The sequence below is a fragment of the Ostrinia nubilalis genome, chromosome 16 (genome assembly GCF_963855985.1).
Source record: "Ostrinia nubilalis chromosome 16, ilOstNubi1.1, whole genome shotgun sequence".
NCBI lineage: Eukaryota > Metazoa > Arthropoda > Insecta > Lepidoptera > Crambidae > Ostrinia > Ostrinia nubilalis.
Window position 1 is genome coordinate 5044410 of NC_087103.1, and position 17790 is coordinate 5062199.

Sequence of the window (17790 nt, forward strand, 5' to 3'; positions counted from 1 at the left end):
CACCATCTTCCAGAGATCAGTTCGAGATGCGGACTGGGTTTAGATAAACGTTGGTTATGTATTTTAAAAGGTTTTATCGTTCCGAACACATGATTGAGGTCGTTAGTTCAATCTGGATAGGTTTGTTTAGCACCTAGGTATCCAGGAAGTCCAGGAACTCATCAGCACCTTGTCATGCATAGAGTGTAAGGTAGAGTACCTATAACATTGTTCTAGGTTGCTAAGTTGTTATGTTTGAAAGACTAAGTTACTCAATATTTTTAAAATTGCTACCACAAAAATACAGACAAGTTAATACTTAAGTTACCTAATAGAAATACAAAATAGAAACGGCAGAATTTAGGCGGTCTTATTGCTAGGAAGTGATCGCTTCCAAACAACCCAGTGAGTGATACGACAGTTTTACCAGTTTATAGATATTTGGTCACGTATTTCAAAACTTCTGAGTGGTTTCTAAAGTAAATAATATTTTGTCATCCAAAGCCTAATTGCAATCTTGAATCCCATCTAAATCCGTTCAGCTTTATAACACGTGATAAAATAAGTTTACAATTAATTATGACAAAGACATTGAATTCCAAGTAAGTTGTCCGAATTAAGTAGGTATTCGACAGCAATTTATAGTCGACATTATCAAGATCAGACAACGGCTAATTCCAGCATTAGAATAAACGATTGTTAAATGTCAATGCTGATTATCTAACAAATAACTATCCTTTAATACCAGAACACTTATAAAACCAATAGAAACCCAACTCTAGCTCTATCCAGATTCGGTTCAAAATCATAAGGCTAAAAACTCGAGCCTACAAAATTCGGTGTAATTTTCACATCAATCGAGACGTTAGCTTCCTGGCCGACACCCAAATTGCTCGACATTGTATCGAGCGAGGTCGACATATGGACAAACAGCTAATTGCACATAATTGCCATGTTATATGTTATAGCTAACACGCTTGAGAAGCGTAGGACAAGGCCCGACCCGCCTTGATCGTAACATTGAAAACTAATGTTTACCTTTGAAGTGACCCAATGTTAAAGGGTTAAATATTAGGCAAGAGGTCATCAACAGTTACATAAATTACAATAGTCGACTTAGCAGTGAACAGTATCTACCTTGGTGTAGGCAAGCTCCCCACTAGGTGGACTGACGATTATGGAAATCTTTGGGGAAGGCATTTGTCCAGCAGTAGTCGTCATTTGGCTGAAACGAACGAATATAATTAAGTATGTATAAAGAAAATTAACTTAATCATTTTCACACCGACCATTTTAGAAAAAACTAACGAAATAAAGAGTTAAAATTCCATACCGGAGGTCCTTGGTCCTATCTTTAAATTACACACACACTATTTATTAAATTTAATAAGCAACGCACTTGTTGCTATTCCTAAACACACCCTTACATACATTTTAATGACTTTCCCAGCAAAAAACAAACGTCTCAATAATCCCATTACAATAATTAAAGAGTTCACTCCGTCTTAAATTAGCAGTGCAAACCGGTCGAGTGCGTTATGTTTAAAATACTGAAGTAGAAGAATTTGAGTCTTATAGCCTTAAAAATAAGGGACAGTTATTAAGGTGCGCGTGCACTTGTTTAATACGTGCGAAACGCAGCCGGCGGGCAAGTCACGACGCGGGCTTTTGCGACAGATGATGCACATTATTGCTTTTTTTATACAGGTTGATAAAATCCTTCGGCCAGCGCTCGCACGCACCAAAGAGTATGCTATGTATCAGGAATCACAATCATTTCAGCGAGCGAGATTACTTTACAAATCGGGACCGCATTTTTATTTTAGAAGATTTATGTTTATAGGGCATTAGGAGTCCTTATAATGGGATAATCCTTGAAAACACTACTGTTGCTTCTATTATCAGCTTTCAAACAAGCAGCGTAATTTGTTCTCTATGGACACCAAGGTACCTATATTTTTTCATTTAATCACGTATAGGTCGCGCAACGAAAGTTGAGGCATTCAGAACACAAATCAATCAGAATACGCAAGACGTCAGCTCGAGAAGCGTATACAGATACAAATATTTTCTCGTGTTGAACGTTTCAAGTCTCAACTCTTGCTGCGCGACCTATAAATAACAAAACTTAATTTCCACAAGTAAATAAATACAACGTTTATACTTTCAACGTCTTTTATTTCATCTTACAACTCTTTTTGTGTCTCAATATCTCCACAGGCGTCATATACAGCGTGTTGTTACAACTCTCGCACTTATACTCTTTGGCGTTAGGTCGATTATCCTTCGGCGCTGTGGTGGGTTCCGGTTTCTTCTGTTCTGTTCTAGAGGAGCACATGAAGTGTTTGTGTTGGAGACGCTCTATTGGAGAAAGACATAAGGCTATACTGCAGTCTGGGCACGACCAAGGTAGAGAGTAGGTTTCTTCGTAAGTATTGTAACTCCAGTCTGTGTCCACCACACTGTAATAAGAATCGAATTAAAATAAAAGTTAAAAAAAATAATAATTGGATAGTTAAAACTCAATATTTATGAAAATCAGTAATATTCAAGTTATTTTAAATAAGTAACTAACATAGACGTATCTAAGTTTCTTTGTTTATATTCTTTGCTATCTATGAGTAACACAGTAAAAAAGATTTACGCCCGTATTCACAAACGATGTTTGCTTAAGTGAAGCAGCAAATGGCACGCACAGCGTTGAATAAAGCTCTGAGATTTTTTCATGTGTCACCCTGTGCGTCACGCACGCACACACGCACTGTGAGACCTCATAGTAATGTTTGTGAATACGGGCGTAACATTTTTGGAATAAAAAGTAGTGCTTGACATTTTGTGCTGACAAAACGATCAAAATAAATAAAAACGTCATTATGTAATTGATCTTAAATGGACGATTCTAAACAATGCATTGGTTGATATCCTAGCGACTGTACTTAAATTTGTAATAAATAATTTTAAAAAAATACAAACCAATTATAGATAATACTGTCCGTCACATAGACCCCGCCCTTTTTCTCATGGGGATGGCATTCGTAACCTTCTTCAAACGGGTTAGGGTCGACAATCGGGTGCGCTTGTTCCGGACCACAGTATAGTACTTTCAGATCACCGGGCAGTAGTCGTTTTATAGTATAGTATACTTCAGTAGACATGTAAGAACTGATGTCACAGGATAGTTGGTGTTGAATTTCTTCGTAGGGTATTTTGGTGTTCTGTTTTTGGAGCTCATTCTCTACGCTTTTGTTTGGGTTTGCGTCTGAAATAATATTAACATGTATTTCCTCTTAAGTTCATCATCATCATTTCAGCCATAGGACATTTACTGCTGAACATAGGCCTCCCCCAATGCTTTCTATGTTGATCGATTGGTAGCGGCCTGCGTCCAGCGCTTCCCCGCTACCTTTACGATGTCGTCGGTCCACCTTGTAGGTGGACGTCTCAGGCTGCGTTTTCCGGTACGCGGCCTGCATCATACTATTAAGTTAGTTAGATTAGATGATAATTTTAGCATATTTTAGAAGTATATTTTAGTCCCCCTTAACTGCGATTCACGGAATGATATGCTTTTAGTAGCCAGGTTGATTCAAAACTCTTATCACCTACCTAACGAGATACGAAGACGTAGGTAATTTTACAGTCTGTGTCCCAACTGAGAATCTAATTACTAAGGCTGGGTTGCACCATCTTACTTTAACTTTGATAAAGGTCAAAAATCTGTCAAACTCCATATAAAAAACACCGGTTATCATTATAGTTACGGTCAAAGTTAGGTGGTGCACCTCAGCCGAAGTATTAACACTAACTAAATATAGCCAGTTAGCCAGCCAGTCTGCTGATATCAGGTTGATAATATTTTTTATAATAAACTAATTTTACGAGTATTTATTTATTTAAAGAAAAGCTGATTGGTTATTTACCTGACAGTCTCCTGTTGATCAAAGCGTCCCATCTTTGCCGCAGTTTGGAGGCCTTCAACAGCAAATTCAATCCCGTTTCTGGATACGGGAACTCCAGTAGCAACCAGGCGTCACAAATGATTCTGTAGAAACGATATTAAATCTATACTAATATTATTATTTAAGATCCAAATGTACCAACATGATGCAATAAACATTTATGACTATGACTATAAATGCGAAAGTATCTCTCTGTCTGTCTATCTGTGTCTATCATGCTTTCACGCCTAAACCAATGAACCGATTTTGATGAAATTTAGCACAGAGATAGTTTGAGTCCCGGGAAAGGACATAGGATAGTTATTATCCCGGTTTCTGAAACAGGGACGCGCCCGATAGTTTTTCAGTGACAGACAAAATTCGACGCGGGCGGAAAGCTAGTTTTAAAATATATTGAAAACAATATTATTTAGATATACAGCAAATTCCGAAGTAACTCATTTTATTTGTAAGAATAGTGTCCTAGACAATTTGTGTAGTTGCAATTTAATGAGAGCTACCTTATTTGCGCTTATCAGTTGGCGCCACTAGCGAGTGGCTAAGACAATGGCGCCAAGTGGTAAGCATTTAAGCAGTAAGAGGACTATTGTATTAGCCTAGGTTAGTGGCGCCACTATCGAGTAAGTTTTCTGTTATAGATGACCAAAACTGAACTGTCCCACCAAACTCATTAACAGAGGGGCGCCACCACCTTTCAAATACAGTTTCCAATATGGCAAAAATCGGAACCAGCGATCCGGTATTGACGGTGGCGCCCCAATGCCAATATCACGGGTAGGACAGTTCAGTATATTGGGTCTTTACTCGCCAGGAGCGCCATTTTATTTTCATTAGTTATCAAAAATATATTTTCTGAATCACTCGTAAATAAAATAAATTTTAACATACCTGGAAAAACCCATGTTGGTGTCTATAGAATGCGCCAATAGCAACAATGTTTGTGCTGCCGGCATTCGCATGGAGTTTACTATGTACGGCTTTGTTGTTTCTAGGAGAGATCTGAAAAAGAGACAATAAGTTTGTTTACGGGACTATTCCCACCTCTCGTTCCCACCACTGCAACTCCTGTGTAGCCAGGATCTACAGCTTGACCGCCACAAAAACCCAACCAATGAAGGTCAAGTTTGTCCCGGGGGAAAGTTAAACTGTCATTGGACCAGCAACGAAATTAATCAGAAGAACATAGGAGGAGTTCGAAATTAAGGTTCGACTTCCCTCCATTGCAAAGCGAATAAGTTTGTTTTGTAACTTCCAACCATGAGTTTGCGTGAGAGCATGAGAGTGCCTAAAAAGTTTGAAGATTTTACTTCTTGAAAGTAGCCGCTAGGGGCGCGATACAATCTGTCATACATTTGGTGTCATTTTTACGCAGTCGCTAGTAAGTACACAGAAACTTGAGTATCGAACTCATAATGCACACGAATCATGTGAGAGGAACGAGATTAAAATTGTAGACACAGCTTTTACCTGTGGTTTCACTCGTGCTCAGTTTGTCACAGAAAAACTGACTTTCTTTATAGCATGATATTTAAAAAGGGTTGGGATTAGCTAAAGCTATGATAACACCACATGCCAGTACATAAGTTTGCTAAGACAACATAATGTAATTACAATACATACTCACAAATAACACAATATCTGGTGTTTCCCTGACACAGGCAGCTTGCTTTTGAACCCAACAGGCGTGTCAGTCTGTATATCACTTTCGTCTAGCTGTATAGTGCGGGGATTCTTGCCAAAGTATGAATTCGGGTGTAGATACACAAACGGCTTGCTCCAAGTGTGGTATAGTTGTTCTGCCACTGACTGAAGAAGTAACAATTATAAAACATTAATTGATAAATAATTCGTGCAACAATGTTAATGAATAAACAATGTTAATGTATTGTGTGTACTGTGTTTTTGGCAAATAAACGTTTTGAATTTGAAAGAAAGAAGCATATTTATTTATTCATGAAGTATCTTTAGGTAAATAATGATAATACACGATAGTAAAATTAATTTGTTGAAATATTTACCTTACAGTGATTGAACTCGTCTGCAACTGCTACTTGTGGATATAACGCTCTGCACAAAACTATCTGCAACAATAAAACATAATTATTATTAATGTACAACATAATAAATAACACTGACTGTTAAGACCCTTTATAATCAAGAACGTATAAACATCGTAGTATCAACCAAACATGTGTCCACTTCTGGACAAAGACTTCCCCAATTATTTCCACATCGCTGCCCGCATCCAGGTGCTTCCCGCGACCTTCACTAGATCGTCGGTCCATCAAATGAGAGGTCTGCCCACGGCTTGTGAACATATCAAGTTATGTTCCATTTACTGTCACTTAAAGCTGTAGAAAAATTAAACCACCCATTAAAGCAGTCCTTTACCTTTAGCACAATTAGATCCCGCCCACCAGAAGCGCTAGCGCCGCTTAGAAGCGAGCGTATTCTGCCCGCGTCGTGCGTCATTTTGAACTCTATGTCCCTTATATCAAGGGCATCGTTAGCGTCGTCTTTGCCATCATCGATCTACTTATAGACGTCTTTTTCTTAAATAGATATCGATTATAGTAGTCCCATATAAATAAGGAGAAAACGGCGATTTAAAAGTACCACATACCTTTAGCACTATTAAGTCCCGCCCACCAGAAGCGCTAGCGCCGCTTAGAAGCGAGCGTATTCTGCCTGCGTCGTGCGTCATTTTGAACTCTATGTCCCTTATATCAAGGGTGTCGTTAGCGTCGTATTTACCATCATCTATCTCCTCATAGACGCTCTTTTTCTCAAATACTGTATCGATTATAAAGTCCCATATCAAAAAAGAAAAACGGCGAATTAAAAGTACCACATACCTTTAGCACAATGAGGGCTATCGTTTTTATACTCAACAGTTGGCACCCCTGGCGATTGACAGGACCTTACTCTACAGTGGCGCCATCTTGATTAGTGCAAATGCGATAGTCCTCCTACCACTTTCGCGCTCACCAGTCGGCGCCACTGTCTTCGCTACTAGCAAGTGACAGGACCTTACTCTACAGTGGCGCCAACTGGTGAGCGCTAAAACGATAGCCCTCATTAGGTCCCGCCCATCGTCGTCGCCGCGTCGTCTTTGCCATCATCTATGGACGGTATTTTTCTCAAATACTGTATCGATTATAAAGTCCCATATAAATAAGGAGAAAACGGCGATTTAAAAGTACCACATACCTTTAGCACTATTAGGTCCCGTCCACCAGAAGCGCTAGCGCCGCTTAGAAGCGAGCGTATTCTGCCCGCGTCGTGTATCATTCTGAACTCTAATGTCCCTTATATCAAGGGCGTCGTCTTTGTCGTCTACTATCCACTTTCTGACGTCACTTTCATAGATACGGTATCGATTATAGTCCCATATAAAAAAAGGAAAAACGGCGAATTAAAAGTACCACATACCTTTAGCACTATTAGGTCCCGCCCACCAGAAGCGCTAGCGCCGCTTAGAAGCGAGCGTATTCTTCCCGCGTCGTGTATCATTCTGAACTCTATGTCCCTTATATCAAGGGCGTCATCTTTGTCGTCTACTATCCACTTTTCGACGTCACTTTCATAGATACGGTATCGATTATAAAGCCTGGTCCGTGAGCACGTAGAATCCCGTCCAATGGCCCCAAGCTACCCATCCCTATCGCTCGCGCGTAATTATGTTGCTGTCGTACTCGCACACTCACTGCGGGCGCCCGTCGCACAATCGCGACAGCAACATAATTACGCGCGAGCGATAGGGATGGGTAGCTTGGGGTCATTGGACGGGATTCTACGTGCTCACGGACCAGGCTTTAGTCCCATTTAAAAAAAGGAAAGAACGGCGAATTAAAAGTACCACATACCTTTAGCACTATTAGGTCCCGCCCACCAGAAGCGCTAGCGCCGCTTAGAAGCGATCGTATCCTTCCCGCGTCGTGCGTCATTTTGAACTCTATGTCCCTTATATCAAGAGTGTCATTTGTATCGTCTTTGTCGTCCACGATCTCCCAAGAGTCCACCTTTAGGCGTTTCTTTCGCTTGGTCTCTTCGGCTGCCTTTTGTTTGTATTGCCTGTAAACAATTTTGATTATTGGTTGTTCTCTTATGTTAGAAGAAGAGGTATATTCGTGGTATAGACTTATTACAAAAAAGTTAAACGCGTGATGAATACTGGTTTAAAATGACATTTCCATACTAAGGCTGATTTGCACTGCCTAACTTTGACCGTAACTATAACGATAACCGGTGTTTTTGTATGGAGTTTGACAGATTTTTGACGTTTGTCAAAGTTAAGTAAAATGGTGCAACCCATCCTAAATGTTAAAGTAAACTAGTGATCAACGCGAGCTTAACTTTTTGTAATATGGGGGATCAAATTTAAACACTGTGGCATTTATCACGGTAGTAAAATAGGTGCTATAACATTAATAATCTGTTCTATCTTCTACTTTTTAATATCCAATGGTTTATGAGTACCTTGAAAGGGATATACAGGGTGACTTTTGTATCAGTATCCAAATTTTTTCCTGACATTAGGTATCGTTTCTAGATGACATTTTTAATAAAAAATAGGTAGGTCAAATTTTAACATCAACTATTTTTTTCCTAACCAATTAATCACGTAGTGTGGTTACCGCGCTTAGCGCGTAAACATTTTGCGGGAGAGCTGGTCGAGCGGAGAGCTGGCAACGTGTGGCAACGCTCGACCGGCCGGCCTGGCCGCGCGGCGCTTCAATCAGTCGCCCGCGCAACCCATTACGAGACGCGCGTATCGCTGCGCGCGCCGATCGTTCCGTCCGCGCCGGTCGGTCAACGTAACGATGTATTCGCAGCGCGAGTGTTATGAAATGATTCGGTGCTACATTTTAAGTGGAGAGAGTTTGAACCGGGCCCAGAGGAATACCTCGACTTCGTAACCAAGGACTAAACCCAACAGTGCCAAACCGGTGAACGATTTTAGCGGCAAACTGAAGCGAGATCCGCGAGCAAGTAGGTAAGTACCTACACGAGACGCGAAGTGCGAAATGACACTGTAGTTTTAAATAAACTCAAAGACAATGTACAAAAGCGTGCAAGTCTGTCTGGAGAAAAATGGTATGCACTTTGGGCAATTATTAAAATAACTACTCATAATTTGTTAGTTTGTTGTTAGGTTAGGTAGATTTGGTAAGCAATCTCAATTATTGCACATGAAAATAACGATAAATACCCCCGAATAGGTACACAAGAAAAGTAGTGTTACCGCTCTCGGTGATTTTATTTTCTTTTTGATAGCGTAATTATTGTCGTAGGTATTTAATTTTTTTACCATAAATTAGTAAGTCTGTTTAATTAAAACTAATTACCACTTTGAAATCTTTTGCATTTTGACGGTCCTAAGCCCGTGAAAGTATGAAGGGAAAATCAACAACTTATAAATCGTATCGCAATGAATGAAATGCGGCGCGGGCAGGCGCGTACGTGTGTGCGTGCGTAAGCGAGTGAGCCGTGACCACGGTGTAAGTGTTTTTTCAGACTGTTTCTGGGTGCTTTATTTTGACATTTTTGTACTGGACGATACAAAAATAAAAAATACGTGTTTTGTCTTTCGCTTCATAGATTATTATATTAAAATTTGGATACTGATACAAAAGTCACCCTGTATTAATAAATAAAGTAAATTTGAGAAAAAACAATTAGTACCTTCTCATATCCTTGAGTTGTTTCAATTGACCGTGTCGTAAGGCTCTCTCGGAGGATGACATCGTTTCTGGCTCGACAGTCTCCAATAAGTTATTATCCTGGAAATCATTAATTTATTTGCTTAAAAACATTATAGCCTGCTTGCAACCAACATGGTAAGGTTCATGAGTCGTGTGTTTGTGTCTATTGTCATTTTGTCAAGATTTTTTTAAGATAAAATACAGGAATAAGAATACAATAATCTTTGTGTGCGAGTCCGATTTGCACTTACGCCCGTATTCCCAAACATTACTATGAGGTCTCACAGTGCGGGTGGACGCACAGGGTTACACACGAACCAATCAAAGAGCTCTATTCAATGCTGTGAGTTCGATTTGTTGCTTCACTTAAGCAAGCATCGTTTGTGAATACGGGCGTTATTCTTTTCCGTTTTACATAAACATCTTCGATGTTTTGAATTAATTCGTAACATAAACTTTCTTGACACTTGGCCTGATGATGGCTGTATTATTGCCACTTAATTTTAGACTTTATTAAAACCCATGATAATTCTACCAGCTCGCACTAAGCGTTTCGATAACTCTTTTATATTGCTAACAGCTAGGGACTGGAATTCGCTGCCTGCTGCTGTCTCTCCTGATCACTATAATCCGGGCCTTTTCAAGGCGAGAGTGAATACGCACTTACAGGGCAGATATGTACCATCCTAGACTGCATCTCACTTAACACCAGGTGCGATTTTTTTTATCCACAACGAGGAAGCTCTTGGCATGAATCTCACCTGATGGCAAGTGATGATCAGGCCGAAGGTGGAAGCGAGCTTCACCCGGAATCCTCAACCACAGAGGAACTGGCTATCTTACCTCTAACTGCCGGAACACAACAATGCTGTTAACATTGTTGTTATGGCGACAGACTTAGGTAAGATGGTGGTAGCTAGCCAGGCGGACTTAGAACAAGCCCTACCACCAACCAAACCGAACAGAAAAATCTGCCCCCACTGGGAATCGAACCCGGGACCTCTGCGTCTGAAGCAGGTGGTCTTACCACTAGACCACAGAGGCGGTTAATTGCGATTGTGGTCAAATACATGCCTTGTCTTGCATAAAAAAAGCATTTTTCTTTACTCCTTAAAAGTAATATGATGTGTATTATTATATTACCTGCAAAAGTCCTCTCAGCTGCGCAACTAACTTGGTGACTTCATACAGCCTCTGCTCCTCTATGCCCCTTCGGCGACACCAGTCCCTGCCTCCACGGTTATCCGCCTACATAACGAACACACATTATAATAATAACTATCGTTCAAGCTGTATAGTAAACCTGTCACTTTAGTGGCGAATACAATGGCGCCAACCGGTCGCGCTTAAATGGAAGGAGGACTGTCCCAAGGTCATTTACACTCAGTAAGGTGGCGCTAGAGTGAGGGTCTGCCAACTGCCGTTCTATTGCCAACTATACAGGGTGGAAACGATAAGTGATCTCACTCGATTATTTCTTAACTATACAAGATATCGAAAAACTGGTTACTGATCGTGAAAGTGCTTCACGAGCTCTTTCAAACGGTACCAATAATAGGTTACAGAATAAATGCTAATAGCTGGAAACATTGAATTTTCGGATAGATCCAGTTTATTCTGAAACATATTATATTGATACCGTTTGATAGAGCTCATGAAGTACTTTCAGGAACAGTAACTAGTTTTTTGATATCTTGTATAGTTTAGAAATAATCGAGTGAGATCACTTATCGTTTCCACCCCGTAGAGCAGTTTTAAGGTCCTTTTTATAGCTGCCTCATTAACAGCTTATTAACCATTTATCTACAATTTGTGCCGTTACCTTTACGTTGAGCCAAGCACAGTATAGCGATAGGAGAGTCAATGGATCGCCGTGGTCGGATTCATCGGGTTTTCTCGCATTCTGTAAAATATTAAAGTTATTTAATACGTATACCATAATAAAGAAATAGTAACAGTAATTGTTGGTGGTAAACAAGGTGGACCGACGACATCATAAAGGTAGCAGGGAAGCGCTGGACGCAAGCCGCTACCAATTGATCAACGGAAAGCATTGGGGAAGGCCTATGTTCAGCTCAGTTCAGTTGAGAAATAATGATGATGAACAGTAATTTGTTCTTGGAAAATAGACTTTAGCAGCTTTTAAATAATAAAACTCACCTCTAGAGATGTAAATAGACTGAATCTGACCGGTCACGATGGTCAAATACCATAAATGGCCAGTCAAAACTCAGTCAATTTGACTCAATATTACTGTAATACCACCGAATAATTTATTTATTTAGGTACTCAATTTATATGCAATTTTAAATGAAGGAACGTTAATTTGCATAGGGTAAGAAAGAGAGCACAATAAATCATCACAAAACACTTATTGTTTCAATTTAGAAGTTGTAGACTCACTGTAAAATGTTTAACTATAATAAATCATTACAAACCACTTTTTTATTTCAATTAAGATGTTGTAGACTTTTTATCAATCACAAAATGTAGGAAAAGCTAAAAAAGTTCTAAACTATTATTAAAATCAAATTGACCGAAATTGACCGTTTTTGATAGTTTATGACTTGTTTTTGACCAATTTGACCGTAAATGACGGTCAGTCAAATTCAGCCGCTTTAGTCATTTTAAACACTACTCACCTCACATTCAAAGTCCCTGTGCGCTCTTGTAGTGAATATAGATCGGATCCCCAAAGCGGCGGCCAGTGCTATCGCCGAGTCTCTCTTGTGGGAAGGGATCGTGGCACTCCCTAAGACGAGGGCTTTGGCTAGGGAGACTTCTACTGGAAGGTCGGCTATGGCTTTGCCTAGAGAAGTCAGCTTCTCATTTGATGTTAGGGCGCCCTGAAATAAAGATTATCGTGTGAAAACTATGAGCCATATAAGAAGACTCAAGGTCACCCAAAGGGCGATGAATGGAACGTGTTATGCATGAAATGAGAAGATCCGCAGGAAAATCAAGTGGCAGTGGACGGGGCACATAGCTCGTAGAGCTGATGGCCGTTGGGGCAGAAAAATACTCGACTAGCGACCACGGGCCGCAACGGAAGATGCTGTGTGGGCAAGCCTCCCACCTGGTGGACCGACGATCTGGTGAAGGTCGCGGTAAGTATCTGGATGTGGGCAGTTCAACACCGGTCGTTGTGAAAACCTTTGTCCAGCAGTAGACGTCATTTGGCTGAAAGGAACGAACGATATAAGGAATAGCGGTGCTATTGTCAGGTCACTTAATAATATTGGAAGTGACACATGTTGCTTGAGCTCTAACAATGCCCCTTCTAATGCAGCAGCCGGCGGCGCGTCCAACAGTGGGAATCGGCGCACGTCGCCCACGCCCAGCGCTCCCATCAGAAGCAGTAGCCTCGTTAGCGGTACCCGCGACACCTCGGAAGTACTTCTCCAAATATAGACTCTAGTAGCCTCACATTAAGAACCATTATCTCTTACAACCGAAAAACTGCTGGACAAAGAACGCCTCCATGCCGGAATATAAGCTCTACTAGCCTCACATTAAGACCCATTATCTCTTACAACCGAAGAACAGCTAGACAAAGAACGCCTCCATGCCGGAATATAAGCTCTACAAGCCTCACATTAAGAACCATTATCCTTTAAAATCAAAAGACTTCCACAGCTGGACATAGACATTCCTAAAGGATCTCCATATCATATCAACTGGTCTAATTCATATCCAGGCGCTTCTCGGGACCTTCACTAGGTCCCGGTATATCTAGCCACTCAGGGAACCATCAGTGATTTAATTACCTGACTTTGCACAGGAAGTTGGCTAACCCCCGTATTCACAAACGACGCTAGCTTAAGTGAAGCATGAAATCGAACGCACAGCGTTGAATAGAGCTCTGTGATTGGTTCGTTTGTCACCCTGTGCGTCCACGCGCACTGTGAGACCTCATAGTAATGTTTGTGAATACGGGCGTTAGTATTTTACTTGAGGAAGTGGGTTTTAGTAGACCTCTGGAATCAGTCTCAGTTAGACTCAACCTGGAGTTAAAGAGTTGGACACTCTCGACTTCGTGGTCTAGTTTTCGACTCCCAATAGGGCCACACTCTTAATACCTACATGCTGCTTTAACTCCAGCAGTGCCCCCTCTAATGCAGCAGCCGGCGGCGCGTCCAACAGTGGGAATCGGCGTACGTCGCCCACGCCCAGCGCTCCCATCATAAGTAGTAGCCTTGTAAGCGGTACCCGCGACACCTCGGGAGTACTGCTCCAAATATAGACTCTAGTAGCCTCACATTAAGACCCATTATCTCTTACAACCGAAGAACTGCTGGAGAAAGACGCCTCCATGCCGGAATATAAGCTCTACAAGCCTCACATTAAGACCCATTATCTCTTACAACCGAAGAACAGCTAGACAAAGAACGCCTCTATGCCGGAATAAAGGCACTAGTAGCCTGACATTAAGAAAATCTTTCAACTTCTGGATAAAGGTCTTCCCGAGGATTTTTCAATAAATAGTCCAGTGCTCCTGGTTCTATTGCCAGGTCACAGGTTGTCGAATTACTAAGAGAACCTGACTGCAAGAGATATTTACTAGAGTTTTGCCTAATAAAGACAGCTTTAGTACCTCAGTAGCCTCCGTGATCCTATGATATGAGTATAGTTGACTTTCTTGACCCAGTGCTCCTGGATCTAAAAGTTGATGTTGGAATCTTGATCTGGAGCTCCTTGATCTACTAGTTAGTAAGTGGGTCACTCTCAACTCAGAGGTCCTAGGTTCGGCTACTAGTAGGGTCACACCAAACCTGTAAGTAACTTAATATTCTTAGCAGTAACACTTACATCTTGCTTGAGCTCTAACAAAAATGCAGCAGCCGGCGGCGCGTCCAACAGTGGGAAGCGGCGTACGTCGCCCACGCCCAGCGCTCCCATCAGAAGCAGTAGCCTCGTTAGCGGTACCCGCGACGCCTCGGAAGTACTGCTCCAAATATAGACTCTAAGAGCCTCACATTAAGACCCATTATCTCTTACAACCAAAGGACTGCTGGACAAAGAACGCCTCCATGCCGGAATATAAGCTCTACTAGCCTCACATTAAGAACCATTATCCTTTACAACCAAGACTTCCACAGCTGGACATAGACGTTCCTCAAGAATCTCCATATCATATCAACTGGTCTAATTCATATCCAGGCGCTTCTCGGGACCTTCACCAGGTCCCGGATTATCTAGCCACTCAGGGAACCATCAGTGATTTAATTACCTGACTTTGCACAGGAAGTTGGCTAAGTATTTTACTTGAGGAAGTGGGTTTTAGTAGACCTCTGGAATCAGTCTCAGTTAGACTCTTTCAACCTGGAGTTAAAGAGTTGGACACTCGACTTCGTGGTCTAGTTTTCGACTCCCAAGAGGGTCACACCACAGAATAATAATAAGTAGGGTAAACCAGAGAGTGATTGCCCACTGGTAGTGATTGCCCGCTTTAAGAATAATATTGTCAGGTGCTGACTTTGAATCACTCTAGTTAGATTTGAATTTACTAAGTAGATGACTCCGAGATCAATGTACAGTAGATTTAAAATTTACAATAGGAAACACTAAAAAAAACAGTTATGGCGGATTTTGTCAAGACGGGTGAAAATGTTACTCAAACAGGTAAAGACTTTAACAATTTTACTAAGGAATTACTTGCTTAGAGGTTAAATTTTTTTTGCAAGTTATTTAATATTCTACTAATGGTGTATAATCATGATGAAATTATAAGTGTGTTCTCCATTATCAATGAAAATAACTGATAAAATTTGATTTCTAACGGTCATTTTAACGGTGGGTAATCACTGCACGTAAATCTGTATATTTTTAGTTATTGCCCACCATCATTTCAGTTATTGCCATATGTTAATGTATAGTTATTGCCCAGGGTAATTATTATTAAAGTGTTGCCACCATGCAGTAGCAGTGTTTAAATTGCTCATTGCTAGACTTGTTTTGCAATTTACAGGCATAAATATTGAAATGGCTTTTAATGTTTAATTTTCAGTATGCCGAAGACTCCAAAAGTTCAATATAGCATGGAAAATTTGCAAAAAGCGATCGAAGCTGTACAAGATGTATCCAACAATTTATCTACAAGATAAAAAATATGGTTTGGCTTGAAAAAATTTATAAAAATTCAAACGCAAATACAAAAAATGAAAATCCTACGTTAAATCTACTAGTGAAAATGTTAATTGTAAGGAAATAAATACAACTTTAGGCAAGAATAACCAACAGTTAATTGAACATTCTGAGCAACCACTTGAACTGATATCAAAGAAGATAAAAAAAATAAATACATATAAAACTTACATATAAAATTCAAATTTTTGCGTCATCTATGTTTTGAAGTAAATGATTCTGTCTCTACCGATTCTGACTCATCAACATCAGCTCAAGAAATATTTCATAATACACTCAGCGGCACGGAATTTGGCCCAAGCCTAAACAACCAGATATGAGGCCAAATAGGTGTTTTATACCTAAGTTTCGTGTGACATGTTAACAGAACATTTGTTTTTGTTAATTTAAGAGGCTAGATTAATAAAAAAATGCGTCTGTTTAACTTTTTTGACTCTAGAAACGCATTTCGTTGTTGGAGCGTAAAGAGTACGGGTAAGTTTAAATTCGATATTAAATGTTGTAAGGGTTTGGCGTCTTGTTTTTTGTTTTTAAATTAATCTTAGGGTAATTCTCGTTTCCGTAATTTGAGAATAATGCCCATTACTCCAGCTCAAGTTGCTCAAATAGTGTTGCTTAGAAGTCAAGGGCGTATGCAGCGGGAGATGGCTGAAACTTTCAATTTATGGCGTACAAACTTAAGATACACGTTAAAAAGGCATGACCAGACCGCTATTTAAACAAGAAGATCAAGAAGTGGGGAATTAAGGTGTAAATCAGCGCGCGATGACCCGATTATCGTGCTTGCAATATCAAAAAATCGGGTTCTCACTACGTTTGAGATACGTCAGCGTTTACAAACAGCAAGCCCAGTAAATGTCAGTGAGCACACAATAAGAAGAAGGATGGATGATCATAACCTGCATACTCGAAGACCAGCTCGAGGACCAGAACTTCTCAGATACCTTCGAGAAGAGCGACTTACGTTTTCTAGAGAACATGCAAATTGGACGCAAGGCTAATGGAGTAAAGTTCTATGGATCGAAGATTGCAGAGTCACCTTAAGAGCTCCAGACGGCCGTGGAAGTGTATAGAGAAGGTGCGGAGAAGAGTTAAGTACTACGCAAACAGACAGTTTTCATAAGAGTTTACTCCATTAGTCTAACGTCCAATTTGCATGTTCTCTAGAAAACGTAAGTCGCACTTCGCGAAGGTATCTGAGAAGTTCTGGTCCTTGAACTGGTCTTCGAGTATGCAGGTTATGATCCTCCATCCTTCTTCTTATTGTGTGCTCCCTGACATTCACTGGGCTTGGTGTTTGTAAACGCTGGCGTATCTCAAACGTAGTGAGAACCCGATTTCTTGATATTGCAAGCACGATAATCGGATCATCGCGCGCTGATTTACACCTTAATTCCCCACTTCTTGATCTTCTTGTGTAAAAAGCGGTCTGGTCATGCCTTTTTAACGTATATCTTAAGTTTGTACGCCATAAATTGAAAGTTTCAGCCATCTCCCGCTGCATACGCCCTTGACTTCTAAGCAACACTATTTGAGCAACTTGAGCTGGAGTAATGGGCATTATTCTCAAATTAAGGAAACGAGAATAACCCTAAGATTAATTTAAAAACAAAAAACAAAATACCAAACCCTTACAACATTTAATATCGAATTTAAACTTAGCCGTACTCTTTACGTTCCAACAACGAAATACGGTTCTAGAGTCAAAAAAGTTAAACAGACGCATTTTTTTTATAAATTTAGCCTCTTAAATTAACAAAAACCTATGTTCTGTTAACATGTCACACGAAATTAAGGTATACAACACCTATTTGGCCTCATATCTGGTTGTTTAGGCTTGGGCCAAATTCCGTGCCGCTGAGTGTATGTTAATAAGGCCAAACGCAATTTATTTTGAAGACTGTACTACTAGAATTTAAGTTTAATGTTTTGTTTTGCTTATTTAATGCCTATTTTGTCATTTTAAAATTGATTATTTTGTTTTAAGATACTGGGCAATTACT

At 40.3% G+C, this 17790-nt stretch overlaps 1 protein-coding gene across 1 annotated transcript in view; it reads right to left on the reverse strand.

Moving 5' to 3' along the window:
* Positions 1-2136: 2136 nt before the first annotated feature.
* The window catches only part of LOC135079276 (probable ATP-dependent RNA helicase DHX34), a 31322-nt gene continuing 15668 nt past the window's right edge, over positions 2137-17790 (reverse strand). Inside the window, exons 10-20 of the mRNA XM_063973891.1 lie at positions 12286-12489; positions 11466-11546; positions 10787-10891; positions 9624-9721; positions 7805-8012; positions 5957-6019; positions 5563-5744; positions 4827-4937; positions 3900-4021; positions 2953-3238; positions 2137-2441 (exon numbers count right to left, since the gene is read on the reverse strand). Coding sequence (XP_063829961.1) covers positions 2156-2441; positions 2953-3238; positions 3900-4021; positions 4827-4937; positions 5563-5744; positions 5957-6019; positions 7805-8012; positions 9624-9721; positions 10787-10891; positions 11466-11546; positions 12286-12489 — 1746 coding nt within the window. The 3' untranslated portion in view covers positions 2137-2155. The remainder of the gene's footprint in view (positions 2442-2952; positions 3239-3899; positions 4022-4826; positions 4938-5562; positions 5745-5956; positions 6020-7804; positions 8013-9623; positions 9722-10786; positions 10892-11465; positions 11547-12285; positions 12490-17790) is intronic.